Raw genomic sequence first — 18,139 nt, 5'->3', positions numbered from 1 at the left:
ACTGCAAACTCTACAGAGTGTAGAGCTTGTCACCTACTATTCCATGCTTATAATGCAGTAGTACAACGTGGACTTATATACTATCAATCATCAGGCTCGCCTGTAACACAAATAAACTGCAACACTTCCATCAATCAAACCTCACCTAAGTGCATTTGTGTGAAACCAAAAGAACAGATGAGAAAATTACTGATTTGAGAAGGAGACTTTCTGAGAAGTTGTGTGAGAATATTGCTGTCAGCAAACCATTCTGTGGTAACGATGATACAGAAGAAACGATGAGACATAACTAAATATTGTACTATAGCTGAAATTAGAAAAACATCTGTTTAAAGGAAATATCAGTGCTCATTTAGCTTCCCAACACATTTTGCGTAGTGACTCTGTTAACATAGCTATCAGATGAATTCTGAAATGAAAGGTATTCTTCTGATTTCTCCCATAAATTTCCAGGAAAGGATGATTGCAGAGGCCAAGTGGTAGCAAAACTCAAATTAATGAGAAAACACAGGACCAAAATCCTACCAGTTGCTCGGAGGTCTTTCAGCTTCTCAAAATCATCATCGAAGTTGGCAGATGTCTTGTCCTCATCTGTGTCTGACCTATTGGCATCCCCCTGCAGAGAGGAGAAAGGAAATTAACAGATCTGATTCATTTACACTTCAGCACAAAAGCGTTTTGGATTATTTAGCAACTCAGATATACCTCTGATTCTCATGGGTAATTAGAGCATGGCCCAAGACCCAGGAGAGCAGAATGCAAAATTCCCTCTACATCACCCTGGGGAATGACCCCAGGTAAGTTCTTCTACTTGTTTAGTTTTGTTTTCACACTTAGACAGAAAGGATGATGTTGTGATTGCAACTACTGTTCCTGCAGTGTTGTTGCACTTCCTTCCCTGTTCCCAGCCTCACCAGACAGTGTGTCCCAGGGGAGAACATGAAAGTGCAGATGCAATCAGAAGAGTGACAAAGAAAAATGGCATTGTGGGGTTCCATATCTACTCTCTCCATGATTCCAGATGGAAGCACCTAGGTTTTAATGTCAAAGGATGAGAAACAATTTTTCTTCATCACGTCTTTGTCATCACTGTAAATTTGACTGAGATGTGAAAACCCAGCCCTAATTTGCTTCCTTCTCACTGGCCAGTAATTGAGATTATATTGGGAAATCTCGTGGCAATGTTGAAGCTGGGGTAGAAGGGAATGAGGCCAGCTTGCCTGGAAGCACAGCATCATCTCAGGACAGACAACAGCCAATAGCCCAGCTAGACTGGCTTTCCTCCTGGAAGCTCAATTATGTTTCTCTTTTACAAGTGTCTGCTACCAAAAATGACCTAAATAATGTACAAGCCTGGGACAGAGGACCTATTGTCAGGTTCTCCTCTGCTGGTGAGTCTGCAGAGAGAAGGGATTCCAGCAAGGCTATTGGCATGACTGGCTTGAACCATCAAGACTGCAGAAAAGCTGTGCAAACTGGTAGCAAACGGTTGGATTAAAGCAGCTGGTCCTAGGAGAAGAAGCAGAGTTCCTTAACTGATGCCTGAACAAATCACCACGGTTTCTAGAGATACAGTGCTCAAGTGTCAGCGAACTTAATTTCATCTGTGATGTATTGCTGCCTGGTGCAGCCAAACAGACAGGATGACTGAAAGGCTTGAGCTCCCTTATCCATCTTCTCTGTTTTGGAGCAGAAGCACTAGCACTGAGTAGCTGAAAGATTTGCATAATTTTGGAAGGTTTGTTTGCTTCTCCGGAGCAGCTCTGGGGTAGATTTCAAAATGACATGGGAACAATGTAAACACAAATATGCAATTATAGTCCCCTTTGAAGTCTGGCTGCTTGTTGTCCTAAGCACAAATGAGGAATAGTCTGTACTAAAAATGGTTCTGTGGCCATTTAAGCCTTTTCTTTTAGGGATATGCCTGCCAAACTTGCTCCACAGGCAGCTTGGAACCTGAGATCCAGCTGAGACTGTGTACCATGATTCACAGGATAATTTTTACTGTCCTTGCTGAAATACTGCTGATGGTTCAGAGCTTCAAGCAGCTCTAATATACACCCTCTTAGCTGCACAAGTCTCCCAGGAGTTGCTCTCCATCTAAATGGAATGAGCACCTGAGCAAAGGAAGGAGTAGTGCACACCAGTGCCTGCTCTACCCACTAACAGCATCATCTTGCAGGAGGGAGAAGTCAAAGAGGTTGAAACATGAATTTCTGCCATATTCCCAACATACAAACAGAACCAGGGATGACAAAAGAAAACCCAGCTCCATCAAGCTTCAATTTCTTCCTGGGAGTTCTCCAAGAAGATTGTAACAGTCCTTTGTTTACAACCAGAGCTAAGTTAGGCATTTATAAGTGCAAGACTTGAACCAAGACCTCGTAGCTGAAATACAGCCCTGAGAAGGGTTTTCTGTGGCACAGCTGATACCTCACTATGAGACATTTGACAAGCCCATAGGCTTGATGTCAAAATATAAAATAAATGGTAGTGGAGAGCAAAATGTGCTCTGCAAATGTCATGCCTGTGGTTGCTGGCCTTTTCTGAGGCAGCGCCGAGTGAATAATACAAGCTTTGAAAAGCACTCCTTACACATATTTAAATCATGCTCCATAACAGCTCCAAAAGGAGCCATCAAGCCTAAGCAAGAAAGTGAGAGCTAGCTCTGTAATCACGCACTCAGAGAATATTGCACGAGGCTGCCAGTTTCTGGCTTCACATCAGCATGTGATTCAGCCTCCAAGAGGGCAGGCAAGGAATGGGTCTGTGCTACGGAAATGTACCTGCAGGCTGCCAGGTCGCTGGATGGAGAAAACTTTTTTCTGCCCTAAAGCACTCAGTGACAAACTGCTCCTGCGTGTAACACAGCAGCAGGGCACTCTGCAAGGGTTCTCTGTGCCTAAATGCAGATTGCTTGAGCTCAAAAAGAAGTCTCCATGCACTAAAGAGGCACAGCCAGACATGGGAATGGATGGTAAATAAGAGAACTCAGATCCCAGATGTCTCCCCTCTGCTAAAAGCACCAGTGGTACTGGCAACAAGAGAAGCAGGAGCAGTTTCCAGGCATTCAAGTCACACTTGATGGTTATCTGTTTGGGTTTCCCTGGCACATCCTCTTTTTCCACACAGATTTGGTGGAATCAAAGGATATCTGACACGTCTGGCCTCTGAAAAGCCTCCTCCCTTAACAGCCAACTGCATCATTTGCTTCTGCATTCAGTGGAGGAAAATCTACTACTGTAGCACAGACTTTGTACAGTCAATGTATTTACAAAAACAATATATGTACAACCAATTCTGCTATGGCCTGTGCTGTTTACTGAGGTCAAGCACAACCACTTGGCACACAGCTAACAAGCCTCTTGGAGGAAAACCTCTTCTGGTTGGGAAGGCAGCCACTACTACAGAGCCTGCAGGAATACTGGTAATTCCTTGAATTGGTCTTACTACGTTAGGGGCTAAAATGTCCACCTCCATCTGCCACGGGCTGCACCAGCACAGGAATATGGCAAAGGGGTGAGGGTACCCAGAGGAGAGCCAGCAGATGCTGAGATTGATGACACTGAGAAAAGTACCCAAGTTTGGAAATAAATAGCATCAGCTCAAGGCACTGCCACATGGAGTATAGCTTAGAGAAGGTCCTCCCTGCTCTTTGTGGTGGATCTTCAGGGCATTGGCACCACTGGACAAGACATCAGGATGCCCCTAATGCAGGGCAGAGCCATTCATTTTGAAAGTGGAAAGCTGGACTACTCCTATCTTCTCTGTGTGGGCAGGTGGCACTCACTGCCCCCAGGATCCATGAAACAGCCCCAGGCAACGTACATCAGGGTTGTTTTTCTCCAAACTGGGCCTTGGCTCCTGTTGTTTCAATTAATTTTCCTCTACTAGTGCTGTGAGGAAGCTAGGAGGGATGTTTTAATAATGAATCTATGCAGACATCCTTGAAGGACATAATGTGGCTGTGCTGGCTTGAGAGAAGGGAATTGTTGGTCCATGAATATTTCAATTATATTCCATGGTCTGTGATGGTTTGTCCAAGTCTGATACAAACATAGCAAATAAGAGCATGATGCCATTTCTGGGGAAAAAATGAAAAGTGAAAAAAAAACAACAAAAAACAAAACAGTATAAAAATAAAGTGTTTCTTTCTCCTCTTTCCCTTGGGAGCTAAGGCGGTGAAAACTGAAACCATTTTCTCATTTTGTTTCTTAGTCTCTGTGTCTCTGAAGCCAATCCAGCACTAAGCAAATTTTCCCCTTCTTGATGGTTGCAGAAATAAGAAGTAATAATTAAAAAATTCCAAAGCGTGACATAAGCCTTTTTGATACCACTACTCCTAGCTTCAACTAAGTCTGGATGATTTTTGTTAAATCTCAAATTCATTTCCATTTCCATTTGCACTGGGACTTTGAAAAAAGTCCCCCCCCCCTTTTTTTTTTTTCCTTCCTGGATAATATGTATGTGCATATATATCAACGTATTTACAACCAAAATGGATCGTCCTTATTTAAAATAAATCTCCCCCAGATGGATCTGCTGTGATGAAAGGAAGATGGTGAAGAGCAGGATAGGACAGGGGATGGTGGGTTTCAGCTACTCTGAGGATACTGAAAGCAGATCTGGAATGGACTGGAGGGAGAGGGAAACTTAGGGGCAAATTCCTTGCTCACTGACCTATTACAGACATTAATTTCAGGTGTGGGCAAAAATCTCTTTAGCATTTATATGCCCTGTATCATCCTAAGTTCCTCCAAATTTAATTTTTGTAATCTTGCAGTACAGTTTTTCTAACAGCTGTGCTACCAGCCTCAAATAGCACGTAAGGGGCAGAGTCTCCAGGAAAGGCTTGGATTGAGCCAGCTCACGTCCTACCAGCTCCGCATGACAGACAAGTGTTGACCAGACACATGGTCTTTATGTGGTGGGCCCTCCATAAAGAAACAAAACACAGGACATAAGTGAGATTTAGGCAAGTGAAATCCATCCTAAGTGATTTCCTCAAAGTCACACTACACACCCTGCAGCAGATCATTCCAAGTGCTGATCACCCAAGTCCCAAAGAGTCCAGGGGACCTTATGTGCAAGGACAGAGCTTCACATGCCCAACCCAGCTCATCTGCACCTCTTAAAGTCAAATTTAGGGCTGCCTGCATGGCTGGATGCTTGCACTGCTGCAGAATGATCCGTACAATTTTACCTACACATCACAATTTTTTCCCTCCCCCTACTCAGATCTCTTACCTCTGCCTGGAAGCCTTCTACCAGAATGGCAACCAGAAGGTTGAAGAGCACGTAATTGCCAAAGGTCATCAGGGCCACGAAGTAGAGGGCTGCCCATGAGGATGTAGATGCCATCCCATTGTACAGGACCACGTTCCAGTCCTCTTGAGTGAGGATCTGCAGAGAGGTGAAGGGCGAGACTCTGATTACTCCACTCCTCTCATGCATGGCAGCTGCATTCAAATCCTCACTGACATACTCATTTCTTCCTCTCCTTTTGACCTTTTCTAAGCATAATCATTAGCAGGTCTCATGAGATAAGACATCAAAACATTCCTTTATTCTGAGCTTTGCACATGAGAGCTCTCTCCTGGCCAAACCTCCCCTCCCTGCAGGAGGATCTAGCGCACTGCTGCCAATAAAAATGACTAGTTCAGATCCTAGATATGGCAACGTAAAGGGTGTGCTGGACTAGGTCCTATTATTTGGTGTGTGGGGGGTATTGTCTCCTTTGATAACCATCAGTAGATAACAGACCTGAGGCCAGGGCTGTTGTCCCCTGTGGAGCTGCTCTTTATAAGGCATCTGGACCTGAAGAAAAGGGTAGGATACATTATATTTGACATGATAAATGCCAAAGGGTGGCTTAAGAAACTCAGGGAAGCAAAGTGGTTTCCACTGGGTAAAAGTACTGACAAACTGGGCAAAAAAAAATATACTTCTTCGCAAAGCCTTGCTCTAAGGGACCTTCCTAAGGGATTTGCACTCTCCTAGCTTCACTGGAGCTCGAAAACCTAGGGGCCTATGAAAAACAGATGACAGATGCATGCTCCACATTAATTCAGGCTTACAACGGAAGTGGCTTCTAACCCTCCCGAAAACAAGGTAGCTTTGGGGATAGGAATGCGGTCGGCGGCACTGAGCCGTGTCTCTCATTAACCTTCATGGGATGCAGGGCTGAGCATTTGTGCTCTGTGCCAACTCTATTTCCCGCGGGACTGTTAGAATAAATGCAGAAGTCTGTATTTATGTTGGAAAAAAAACATATGAACCTGTGAGACTAATGCTGATTTCTCCTTGCTTCTTTGTAAGAAGGAAAACTTTGCAAGAAGTTATATTCGTCCCACTGAAGACTCTGGACTGCTTTGTACCTTGAACAATACTGTGGTGAACACCTACTCTGCGCTGAGAAACTTCCCTTAACATTGTTTACACTGTGCTCCATTTGGTGCACTTAGGCTGTAAGGACTGAGCTTTTAAACAGAAAAGTCTAATCTTTATATTTAGAATGTCCTGGAAATAGCAGCTTATTGCTCCATTATGGAATAGCCAGTAATTTAAAATATATAACAGACCTTGCCTGCAGAGGAAACGTAACTTTTTACATAAAGACTTTCCCAGCATATAGAGCCAGCAACTCCTGCTTTGATTTGTGAAACTATTTTGTCACTCCCCGTTAAATAAAATTGTTTGGAAGTGCATTTTTGGGGCAGTAAAAGCAGGAAAGGAGATAGAGACTCACAGAATAGGAACAGAATGGACAGTAGACCGTGGGTCTTGATCTTAATGACTATATGAAAGGAAAGTAAGAGCGAATTTCCAAGTCTTCCCAGACTTTACTTTTGCTAACAACAGATAGGTATAGGGATGGTTTTGAGTAGATTTCGCCATCAGTGTTTGTAGAGACCAACTAACTGACAAACACAATCACTTTGCCCTAATAACTCTGTGGTGTGGTTTCAGTCCAAATTTGACACCTATTGGAATGTTTTTTTTTTTTTTTTTTTTTTTTTTTTTATAAAAGTGAAATAACTTGTCCAGGTGCTCTATTTTAAAACTTCACGGAGGACTCAGAGCTTACCTGAAACACTGTCACAATGGCCCAAAGCAAGGAATCAAAATTCTTTCTATCTGGAACTGTGTCTCCTGTATCAGTTTTCAAGCTGAACTTGCATCCAAAAAGATGCATGCCGAGAATACTAGAGTAGGAAAAAAGGGAGATGGAAGAAATATATTATTGCATGAAATACGGTTGCAGTGAGGACTGCAGTGATTTTTGGGATACTTTTTTTCCCCCACTGTTTTGTGTGCCAGTGGTATCTCTCAAGAAGATGGGCTCTGCACTACCATTGATGTGACCACTGATCAAATCCTGCCATTTCGTTCTTGTGTGTCATGTTTCGTAATAATTGTCTACACTGAAGTCAAATCAGGGATCTCATTTTTCTAGAAAACATCAAACTACATTGCCAGCTGCCTAATCCATCTGGTTTCCAAAATCAGGATCCCAAGGAGCATTATAAGGTCAAGCAGACAGAGGTCTTGGAAATCTGTATAACCTCCCTCTCAAATATGAGACCGGTAGAGTCCTGTTTCTGACAGCTTACTGAGACACAGCTAAATGAGCCTCCCAGGAACTCCAGAACAATTGTTTGACTGTTGTTGCCTGTCTGTGTTTTTCATTCACCTACAGAATTACAGTATCGCATGAAAAACTGAGGCCGCAAAGAAGTAAATCGTCTGTTGAGTGTCTGCTTGTCAGTCTATTGTGAGAACTTCTGTCATGTAGGCAGCCTAGCAAACACGCTGCATTGTTATTCTGATCTATGGATTATTTAAGCGAGCCGAACGATTAATTAAAGGAGAGAAGCCGCAGAAGCCTCTGGTACCTGAAGATAAAGATGAAGAGCATGAGCAACATGCAGAAGGTGGCTACGTTGTCCATTGTCTTCATCAGGACCACCAGCTGGCGGCGGAGGGCGGGCATGAAACGCACCAGTTTCAGCACCCGGAGCAGCCGAAAAGTTCGCAGCACGGACAGGCCTCCATCTGACTGGCCAATGATCTCCCAGACGCTGCAGGATGCAAGAAGGAAAAAAGCTATTAACAGCAGCGCTGCACTGTGAAAGCCCAGAGCAGGCAGGCTTCTTACAGGATATCACACCATTTAAGCCCTAAAAGGGTTATTTGCTGCTGCTTTTGAAAAACACCTCCGCTTCCCAGTTGTGCAGGGCCATATGCTCGTGCCTAACCTCTAGCCTTTACAGCTGGTTTCCTAATTCTTTAATTCCCTTACTTTCTGTGGCTCTTCATAACACACCATGTCTCCTGCTAGGCTGCTTTCACTACAGTCACAAGCCTAGCCACAAAAAGTGGATCGCAATTTTGTACCGGGCTAATATCCAGAGGGATTTACATTTGTGGGGACGGGTTGGTTTGATCAGTGTTTAATATTTAACAAGCCACAGACTGGCCTTTGTTTCCGGACCTTTTCCCTGTTTCTCCTCACTTGTCTGCGGCAAAAGGATGGGCCAAGTGAAGCCAAGAGAGCTTCTGTGTCTGCCCCAAATTACTGACCAAGGGCTGAATGGTGTTGCTAGAAAGAATCCCAGCCTAGAGAGGAGCTGCATGAGCTGCTGCCATGCACGTTGTGACATTCCCAGCGTAGGCTGGGATGGTGGTGCCTTGGGAAGGGACAGCAGAACACGGCCCTCTCTTCCCCTCCAGCTTGCCCTGTTCCATGTTAATCTGGGAGAGGAAGGGCACGCTGCTGGGATATGGACACTCACAGTACTCTTTTCCCAGGACCAGCCGTTCTGCACTTCAGTGGAAAATTGTCCACCGTGCCAGACATGTGGCGTAAATAGACCTTGCTCTCCATCTGCCAGGTCCATTTACTTTGGACGGCCCTTCTACTGGGGGGAATCTAAAAGGCCGGCGTAATTATAGCCCATGATAACCAGCGAGCCCTGGATTAACGCATGCCACGTCATTCCTGCTCCCCATCCCACTCCCCAGAAGGCCTAAGCCCTTGGCAGAAAAGCCACAGCGGAGAAAGAACTGGCAGTGACCTGATGACAACTATGATCCCATCAAAGATGTTGTACGGGTTCTTGATGTAGCCGAAGAGGCCAAAGGCAAGGAGTTTCAGGAGCATCTCCAGGGCAAACATGCTTGTGAAGACGATGTTACTGATCTCCAAGGCGTTGGTCAACTCATCCGGCTATGGGGCAAAAAAGGAACATGGTCAAATAGATGTGCAGAGGAAATAGCCATGGGCTGGTGTGTTCCTCCCCCTCTGGGATTTGTGCTAACGATGCACAAATGCTGTGGCTTCCTGCGTTCCTCCTGAGAGCCACAGAGGCAGGTAAGTGTCTGAGGGGGACAGCAAACAACCATCACAGGCAGTCCCCTAGGAGGCTTACTGGAAATACAGAATCCCAGCCCATTTCTGGAGCAGCTGCAGAACAACTACACCAAATATGTGCGCCCAACAAATTGAAGCTACACAAAGAAGAGCACTTGTGCATTTTTGCAACAGCAACTACCAGGGGTAGCATGGCTTGTAAGTCTTGTGTTTAGACTTGCATTGGTCAGGCTGTTTTTATTGCAGAGCTTTATGTGTCCTGCTATATCCAAAGCAGGAGCACTGTCAACACAGCGTAGCTCTATTCACATACAACAAAAGCGCTTTTCCTGCAGACATCTCTTAAAAGAATTAAGAAAACAAATATCTGTGAAAGTCAATCGGATCAATAGTTTTATCTCCCTTGAGTGCCTTTGGAAATCACCCCTGAAAACAAAACAAGATGATTTCTCCTCCTGGAATCCTGGTCAGTAACTTACAGCAAATCTTGTTAGAGTGACAGCAGTACGGCTCCAGGTGTCAGGATTCCCTCCGGGATGGGAGTGGGTTTCTCTGGTTGAACCTGTCCGCGTGCAGCTTACCTCTAAGATCTGATCTTTCCATTCCTCTCCTCCATCAGCAGCACCAAATTACCTTGGGCTACAACCCCGTGTTTCAGACACAGCCCCTGAAATTCCTTTCCTGGGGAGCACAGCAATGTCTGCCCAGCACCTGGGCTCGATTCATGCAAAACTGTGGCACAGCAGGACACGCACAAAAGGTGGGCTGGGGTTTGCTACTTACTCGAGCTACTCCCTCCGACACCACCGAGCTCTGCAATGCGCATTTCTAATGCTCACGACCCATTCCTTTGTAAAAGAAAATGAGTCTTTTTCATTTCCTTGGTGTAATAATATTGTCTAGAAAAAAAGGTGTTATTTTCATATCTGACTCATCTCCTGACTGATAATAGCTTCCTTTATTCCCCATCCGTCATTAGACGCTATGTTAATAGATGGCAGTTTCTTGGGGCTGTTGCTGCATTATTTGTGGCTCTGAAGGGACAAGACCATTGTAATACTATGGCACAGACACATTTAACTCCACACCCTGCAAAGCAAATCCCCAGCAATTGAAGGAGAGGGGGAAAGAGTTAACTTGAAGCCAGGAAGAGCCTGCACATCCCCTACTCGGCAGGGACAGTCTGTGGGCTGCTAATGAACCATCATTCATAGGCTAAATTACTTTATGCAATAGACTGTCTTGTGCTCAACCATTTATCCTAGAGAAAGAGCACTAAGAGCCTCAGTCCTCATGATTATAATCCATATACACTAATTACTAAGGGACACCAGGGGAAGGACTGTGCAATTCGCAGTTCTTTAGTCGCTAGCAAAGGGTGGCCCAGACGGCTGCAGGCCCCTGGGCTGCTTTCCTTCCACCTTCCTGGCTGCAGGGACAGCAATTCCCTCTCCAGCCCATGCCCGTTCCCTGACAGTGCCAAAACATCCCAGGCAGAGGGCTTTCCTTCGCAAGGGAAACCCAGCTGAAGGAGAGGACTGCTCGAAGATGGCATCTCCCCAGCTCCCCAGCGGAGACAGCTCCTGAAATAGCCCCGCTGGCTGCCAGCCGCCGGCCCCGCTGCAAGTGATGGCGGTGACGGGACACTGCGCTGGCGGCATCCTCCAGCCGTTTGTCAGCATCATTATTTTTGTCAGACGTGGCTGGCACGTTCGGTTTCCCCTCGGCTGGGGTTATGCAAGAGCATTCTCGACAAGAGGCAAAATAACTTGCTAAATTCCTGCGTCCCTGCCGGCAGCAGAAGGAGCCTCCCTGGGACGGGATGTGCACGGCAGGCCAAGGATGGCTCGTTAGAGGGCTGAGGCTGGGAAATTAATGACAATCCACAGCAAGGAAGATGCAGCTGGGGCAGCTTTGATGGGACAGAGCGGTTCTGTAGCCCTGATTCTATCCAGAAACACAGGGAACCTGCCCACTGCTCCCTATGGTACCTTGCAGCCTGCAGTACGGTGGTTGTCTCATCTGCTAGAGCCAAACCTGATTCTGTATTCTCCCAGTTCTCCTCGCTGCTGCCAGATGTGCTGCCAAGAGGCACAATTTTATCATGAAAACTTGGATACTTGGGGATCTTTTCAAAATCCCTAATCCTGGAGTTATATGAGTACAATGAGACAATTTTGGGAGGCCTTACAAAAAAAGTTCAGTGTCCAGCCTGAAAAGCCCAAGCCAAAGACAAACCAAAAAACACCTTCAGGCAAATAAAAAGAATTTGCAAGCTGTTATGCTCTAAACCATCCTGTTCTGTAATCCAACCCCAACATTTTTGTGGCCTGTTGAAATACTGGATTGCGACCAATTAATGTATTGATAACTGCGTAATTGCTAGAACTGATTTGCCAATTTCCTTCAACAACTCGGTGTCCTTACTGCTTCCTCCCCAGCACCATGACTTTCGCTTCATATACGAGTTCAGGGAGTGCAGAAGAAAAGCTGCAGCGATCTCTCATGGGCAATGAGAGAGGGCACGAGGAAGAGGGAGAGGAGAGGACACGGAGGAGATCATCCATAGCCGTGATGAGAGGCTGATCCCACGGATCAAGAAGGATGACAGGGCAAAGCCTGATGCTGCAAAGCCTCTCGTGCTTCAGGCGAGATCTTCATCATCCTTTAGTGCTCCCATTTGGGGTAAGGCAGAACTAATTTGGTGACAAGGACTGCTGTAACGTGGGATGTTTGGAGTGCAATCCCGCCGTGACCTGGAGGCAGGACTCACTGGGCAGAGACAAGGATGGATAGCCCTGCACGCTGGGCGAGCTGCTGATGTGAGCTTTTGTGTTATTAGAGTGGAAGCTGAACAGCAGACGAGCCAAACATCCAGTGATGCTGCCTTCAAATGTAATTACCTTCTTTCAACACCAACTGGAGCCTAGAAAACAGCCTGCCATGGATATTTTTATAGCTTATGAAACGGTTTGTTGCTCAGAGCACAATTCATTTCCCACTTTTCTCACTCCCCGATGAGCGAAGATCGAGGAGGAGGGTTAAGGAAGAGACGCTTGGAAGCCAAGATGGATTTGGCCATTCCCCTGGAGTCAGCCACTAGGAGACACTGTTGTTTTGTTCAAATTCAAGCCAACCCCAGAGCACGATTTTTTCCAGGAGCCTTTTTCTCTGGGAAAAACAAAATGTTGATTTGCTGAAAACAAAACTTTTCACGGCAAGGTTTATTTTCTGTCAAACTTCCTGGCTGGAAGAAAATGAAGTTGCAACAAAGCTTTAGAAATGCTGTGATGTCTTGTTTTGACCTTCTCAGAAAAGGAAATTTCAGGTTTTCTGCTTGAGATGTGGTTGTGTTGTGAAATGCAACTTCCTTCCTTCCAAGGCATGGCTAACAAAGGTTGACATCAAAATGATGCACATCCAACAGAGTATTTCTAAAGCGGCGTTTTTTGCTTTTTACCAAACACTTTCTAAGCCTTAACAACTCTGACATGGAAACTACTTCCCCACCTTAGGGCTCCAAGCTGTGTTAGTGAAATGTTCCTTTTTCAACAGCCAGTGAGGGAGCATGACCCCTTGTCAGCTTAGGATTTCTCCACATTTTTTGCTGCTGCAATGCCTGACCTTTACAACGGTCCAGGTTTCCAGAGACAGGCCAGGCCAAAGCATAGCCAGAGAGAACCCAGATGGCATTGCACGATGCCACAAAACGCCCAGGAACCCCTGCAATGGATGTGATGCAGGAGATGGTGGGCAGTGAGGGACATGAGGGACCACAGCACCAGTCCGAGAGGCTGGGATGGGAACACACTGGGGACATTCAGCAGAAATGAGCCCAGAGAAGGGTTTAACCTGCTCCTGCCACCGTCAAGTCTCAGGCAACATTCATACAGGGTTCAGATCTGAATAGAAATCTTACAGATTTAAGATGCAAATGAAAACTCACATTACAGGAGTAAGGTTCCCACCATTAAAGAGGACAGAAACTCTATGGGATCAATTCGCAAGATTTCAGCATCTTTGAGTCGAGTTTAAAGTAACAGCCTTGACTCCAAGCAAAACACGTCCCAGGAAAGCACGACCACCTCTGCTCACTTTTAGGCCCTAGTTATGCTGCAGAATATTTCAGTGATTCAAAACCATGTTTTTATTAAGGAGAAACCTCAAACATTTCAGCAGTTCACTCCAAGTTCAGATAAACAGACAAAAAAATCCTTTTCTAAATAGTTTGGGTCTAAAAACCTCGGAAGACTAGTGTCTTTCTGAGAATCTGATACTTCTGGTTTTAGCAAGATGCAGCACAACCCCAGAGCCTTCCTGGAATCAGGAGAAAAATCAATAAAAGAGAAACCCATAATGGTCAAATTATTGATGGCCCCTACAAAGAGAGGATGAAGAAGAACAGGAGTAGGGCTTTGCAGCCTTAGATTGTCGTAGTGCAGCTGAATTACCGCATTTCTTCAAGCAAGTCACTCTATCTCTTTGTACCTTTCCTTATCCTCTTGCCCATATCCTACCTTATCTCTCTCGACTGCAGCATCCACAAAGACCTTATTCCACGTCGCTGAGGTTCAGCCACCAGCAGGATGGCACCGTGCCGTGGCACCTTGGAGCACCTTTTTGCTCTGATACTGAGAATAAAACAATCATGCCTGCACCACGCTGGAGAAAAGGGCTGTTAGACACCTGGTCCCTCCTGGTGAACGAACAGAGAAGGAAGTTTCTGGAGTAAAGGATGTGCTTTGCTTCAGAAATCCCCCCCCCCCCGAGCCCAAAGCAGCCATTTGACTCCTGAACAGGGAGAGCTGGGGCTGGCAGAGACGCAGAGGAGTGGTAAACAAATCCAGAACATTTAGTCTCATAAACATCCTTTGCGCTTGTGTTGTTTTTTCTCTAGTCCTGGGCCTAAAGCTGTCAATGGGATTTTGAACACGTGCTTATCTTCGCTTTTCTGCTCTGTATTTTTAAGCTCAGTCTGCAGAGACTCCGACCAGGAAGAGGAGACATCGTAAACTGTCAATTTACCTTTTGCTTCTGGACACGCTACATTTTCTTTCTTCACCCCATTTTCAAGGGGCTGTCATTTTCCATCTACCTGCTACTGCACTGCAATGGATCTCACCTGCCTGCAGGCTTTGGCATCATCCTCATTTCATGGAATTAAAAACCAAAGGGAATGCAAGGGAGAGGCAGAGAGCAAGGGAGAGGAGGATTTCAGGCTAACTATGACGAGGTGGTAGAGAAAGGGAAAATCCCACCCACAACTTTTTGCATTAATAAACCCAACCCATGGCAATCAGTGCAATCCTGGATAACCCAAGCAGCACTAAGCACCGTTCCTTTTTTTTAACACGTCTGCAAGTTGCAAAAGCACAGTCTCTGCCACAATGTGACCAGCTGCAAAAAGGCAAGAGTCCCAGGAAAACCATGCAAAGGGACAACAACCCAGTCCCAGGCTCCTCTCACTGCCTGGCCTCTGGCTCCAGCCTCCAACCTCCACCACAAGGAGCACTGCGACCCTCCAGGCTTCATCCCTGCCACGAGAGCTGTGAGGAGGAAGGAAGCTCTTTGCATCCCATCGATCGCACGCCACAGAGCCATACTTGAGCCAGCTTTTCCTCTACGGGAGAGATTAAAGCCTGTCTGCTTTACGCACAGAGCCACGCAGCCTCCTACATAACTAATCTGTTTAACTGATGGATTACTGGGCTCCATATTACATTCGTACAGTTTATGTGCCACTGTGAAAGCAATCACGAGATGAAAGTCAGTTTGCTGGGACAGATTAAAGCGATGGTTGGGAAGGAATTAGTATTTTTTTAATACGAAATATTGTTCAAAAATGGTGGAAAACAGCTTAAATGAGTTTGAAGCATGGGCACCGCAGGAGGGGAGCAAATCAATGAAATTGCTAAAGAGAGCTCAAGATTACAATATATTCCTCTAACTTCTTCTGAGAAAGCAGAACATGTGGGAAACGTCTGTACAACACTAGTATTATGGGTGGACTCCCACAGTCAGCACCAGCCTGGACCCATACGCCTTCCAAATATATAGGGAGAGGGGTTGGGTAAAACCTTGCGTGGTGCTGCTGGAGGCTGGGTGTAACCCACGGAGCGGTGCTGGGATCTGTGAGCTGCAGCCTGGCTCCTTTCTTTCCTCTGCTCGGAGTTTGCTGCTGATCCCAGCACCCAGCGCTCCCCATCCTCCCCGTGCACCACAGCTCCCTGCACCCAGCATCATCCCCACATCCTCGCACTCCCACGAGCTCAGGTTTTATGTCTGGGACCCTCAACTGCATTTCTTGCGCTCTCAATGCTTCGAAAACTTGCATCAAACACCAATTTCTTGCCCAAAACATTTTCCTACAGCAGGTTCAACCAAGGAAGAGCCCCAGCCTCCTCAGGGAGGCTCTGCTCATGGACCGGGAGCTATAATTAACAGCCACGCCACAGGCATTTTGATGTGATACAGAGCAAATTTTGGCCAAAGGACACACAGACAGCGGCAGCATCCTGCATGAGGGCTAAGCACTGGCAACAACTTCACTGAAAATCAGGGCATGTGCCCAAGAGGCCGGCAGGATTAGGAATAAGAGCAAGAGTGATCGGGCCCATGCACCGAGAGCAGATGTGGGTGCTGCTAAAAGGCAGCCCTGGCTGGGCTGGGCTGGGGAAGGTGCTTCACACACCAGTGATAAGATGTAAGGGTGTAGCATGGCTGAAATGCAAAAACCCTAGCACCAGAAATGGGTGAGGGAGGGATGCTGAGACATCTCGCATGCCAGGAACCCATTCTGCAGCAGAAGAGATGAGGTTGCCCTAAGCTCCGCAAGTTGTGCGTGTGTTTTTAGTTACAGCTTTCACTCCAGTGTCTATAAAACACTTTGGGAAAAGGACCTCTTGGAGGGGGTTTGAAGAGTGAGGAGCTCGCAGCTGAAGCAGAGAGCTGTCAGGGAATGTAAGTGACATCTCAGAAAGCTCCCAGCAAGTGTGAAGGCTACGTTTTGACCTTTTCTCCCCTTTATTTTTTTTTTGCTTGTCAAAGACCAAAGTGGATAGTACTGATATTTCTAAGGTTTAAAAAAAAAAAAAAAAAAGGAAAGCACTTCAAGACTTGGCTTCTTTCCTCCTCTCCATTCCCTGCCCTTAATTTGACCTTAAAAAAATAGGAAGAATAATGCAAGTAGCAATTGAATTTCTGCATTTGAAAATATTTCTTTTATAAACTGTTCTGATGTAGTTTATTGACCGCAGCATAGGACTCTTATTGTATTACCATCAACTTCAAACCAGCTTAATTGATCTAGACTATGGCACAAACCACGGAAATTGCCTTACCTTCGTATGACATAGCTTCACTTAGTAGCAAAAATGGTTCGGTTGATGCTTTCCCATGCACACAAGTGCAGATGCAAGCTATTTACGCTCTCTGGCCTTGGAAAGAGACCAGGGACTTGAACCAGGATGCCCCAGCTCCAGAAGTCTGCCCTGGTCACCAGGATGTTTGCTATTGTGGTGTGCCTTCTGCCCTGTGTTTGACAGCCAGACATCACCACCTCGCTGAGCCAAAAGCCCTTCTCTGGGAGGGCTGCACTGTTGTTAATGTCTCTACTAGAAGCTGGGACTTCAGTGAACTTGTGCTTTCTGATGAAAAAAAATGTTTTGCTGAGAGATTCCCAAATCTACTACTTAATCCCTACTTAAAAGTAGGCTGGGAGGAGAAGGAGAGAGAGATATCTCCTCCTTGTGTGTCCTGATGAATGTTCCCTCTCTGGCTTTGGAATTAGAAATGGCGAATTTATTCTCTTAGTCACCTCCACTCTCAGGTTTTATGCCTTCCCCTAAATGGGATCCTTCATGTGGAGCGATAACAGTTTAATTGAAGGTAGCTGATGGTAATTTTTCTTCCTTTCAATTGACCTACTTGATCTCCTAATGCTCCATGGAATTGCTTTTACCTCTCTGCTCTGTGGCATGAAAGTCACTGCTAATAATTACTTACCCAACTGCATATGGTCAGACATGCAAAATGAACTGCTCCTTTCTGGGGCTGTGCATGGGGCATCAGTGGAGGAGCGAAGAAAGCTGCACACGCACCTGACGTACTCCAGTATTCCAAAAAAAATGCCATTAGAGCCAATGTTATCCAGCAATAACCACAGACTGAAGTCATAGACACTGGGCCATTTGTGTGAATCCTTCATGGTCACTGGGTACTGACCCCTGGGCATGCTTTCTACAGAAGAAACCTCGGCTGCCATACTTCTGTCTCTTGCAACAAGAGCTTTGGATCAGGGTGGTTTTGTTCTCTGGGATAATCAGCTCCTCTCTGTGACCTCCTTATGAAGCTTCCCAGGCCCAAGGTCCCACATGGCACAACAAATTTGCTGTATTACTTTCCCATTTCTCACTTTCATCCAGCAAAATGCAATTTCACTTCAAGTGGCATAAACGCCAAGCTGGATTAGATCAATTGCTGTCTTCTCCACCCTCAGGAGGAAAGGACCTGGGCGATCTGAAACGCTATCAGCAGCCGCATGCAAAACCACTGCTATTATCACCGAAAAGTAGGCCAATCAGCTGGATTATGTCTTGATGGAGGATCACTCGGTCTGACAGATGGCTGAAAAGATAAGACTTAAATGAACTAAATAAATAAATACGCCCCCCCCCCCCCCCCCCCCCCCCCGCAACAAGGCCAGAAGCGTCTAGGTTTAGTTATTAAAGGAGAAGCCTCAAGTGGTGATGCGTGAGTCCCACCACG

The 18,139-nt window shown here is 45.9% G+C and overlaps 1 protein-coding gene across 2 annotated transcripts in view; it reads right to left on the bottom strand.

Moving 5' to 3' along the window:
- The window catches only part of CACNA1H (calcium voltage-gated channel subunit alpha1 H), a 117,169-nt gene that overhangs the window by 43,407 nt on the left and 55,623 nt on the right, over positions 1 to 18,139 (bottom strand). For both annotated transcript variants that reach the window (XM_032197524.1, XM_032197525.1), the window contains 5 exons: positions 9,078 to 9,229; positions 7,896 to 8,081; positions 7,088 to 7,205; positions 5,248 to 5,403; positions 526 to 616 (listed from right to left, as the gene is read on the bottom strand). In XM_032197524.1, the coding sequence (XP_032053415.1) occupies positions 526 to 616; positions 5,248 to 5,403; positions 7,088 to 7,205; positions 7,896 to 8,081; positions 9,078 to 9,229 (703 nt within the window). The remainder of the gene's footprint in view (positions 1 to 525; positions 617 to 5,247; positions 5,404 to 7,087; positions 7,206 to 7,895; positions 8,082 to 9,077; positions 9,230 to 18,139) is intronic.

The sequence above is a fragment of the Aythya fuligula genome, chromosome 15 (assembly GCF_009819795.1).
Source record: "Aythya fuligula isolate bAytFul2 chromosome 15, bAytFul2.pri, whole genome shotgun sequence".
In the NCBI taxonomy this organism is placed as follows: Eukaryota; Metazoa; Chordata; class Aves; order Anseriformes; family Anatidae; genus Aythya; species Aythya fuligula.
Note: the sequence above shows the minus strand (reverse complement) of the source record. Positions and strands in the feature narration are given on the sequence as shown.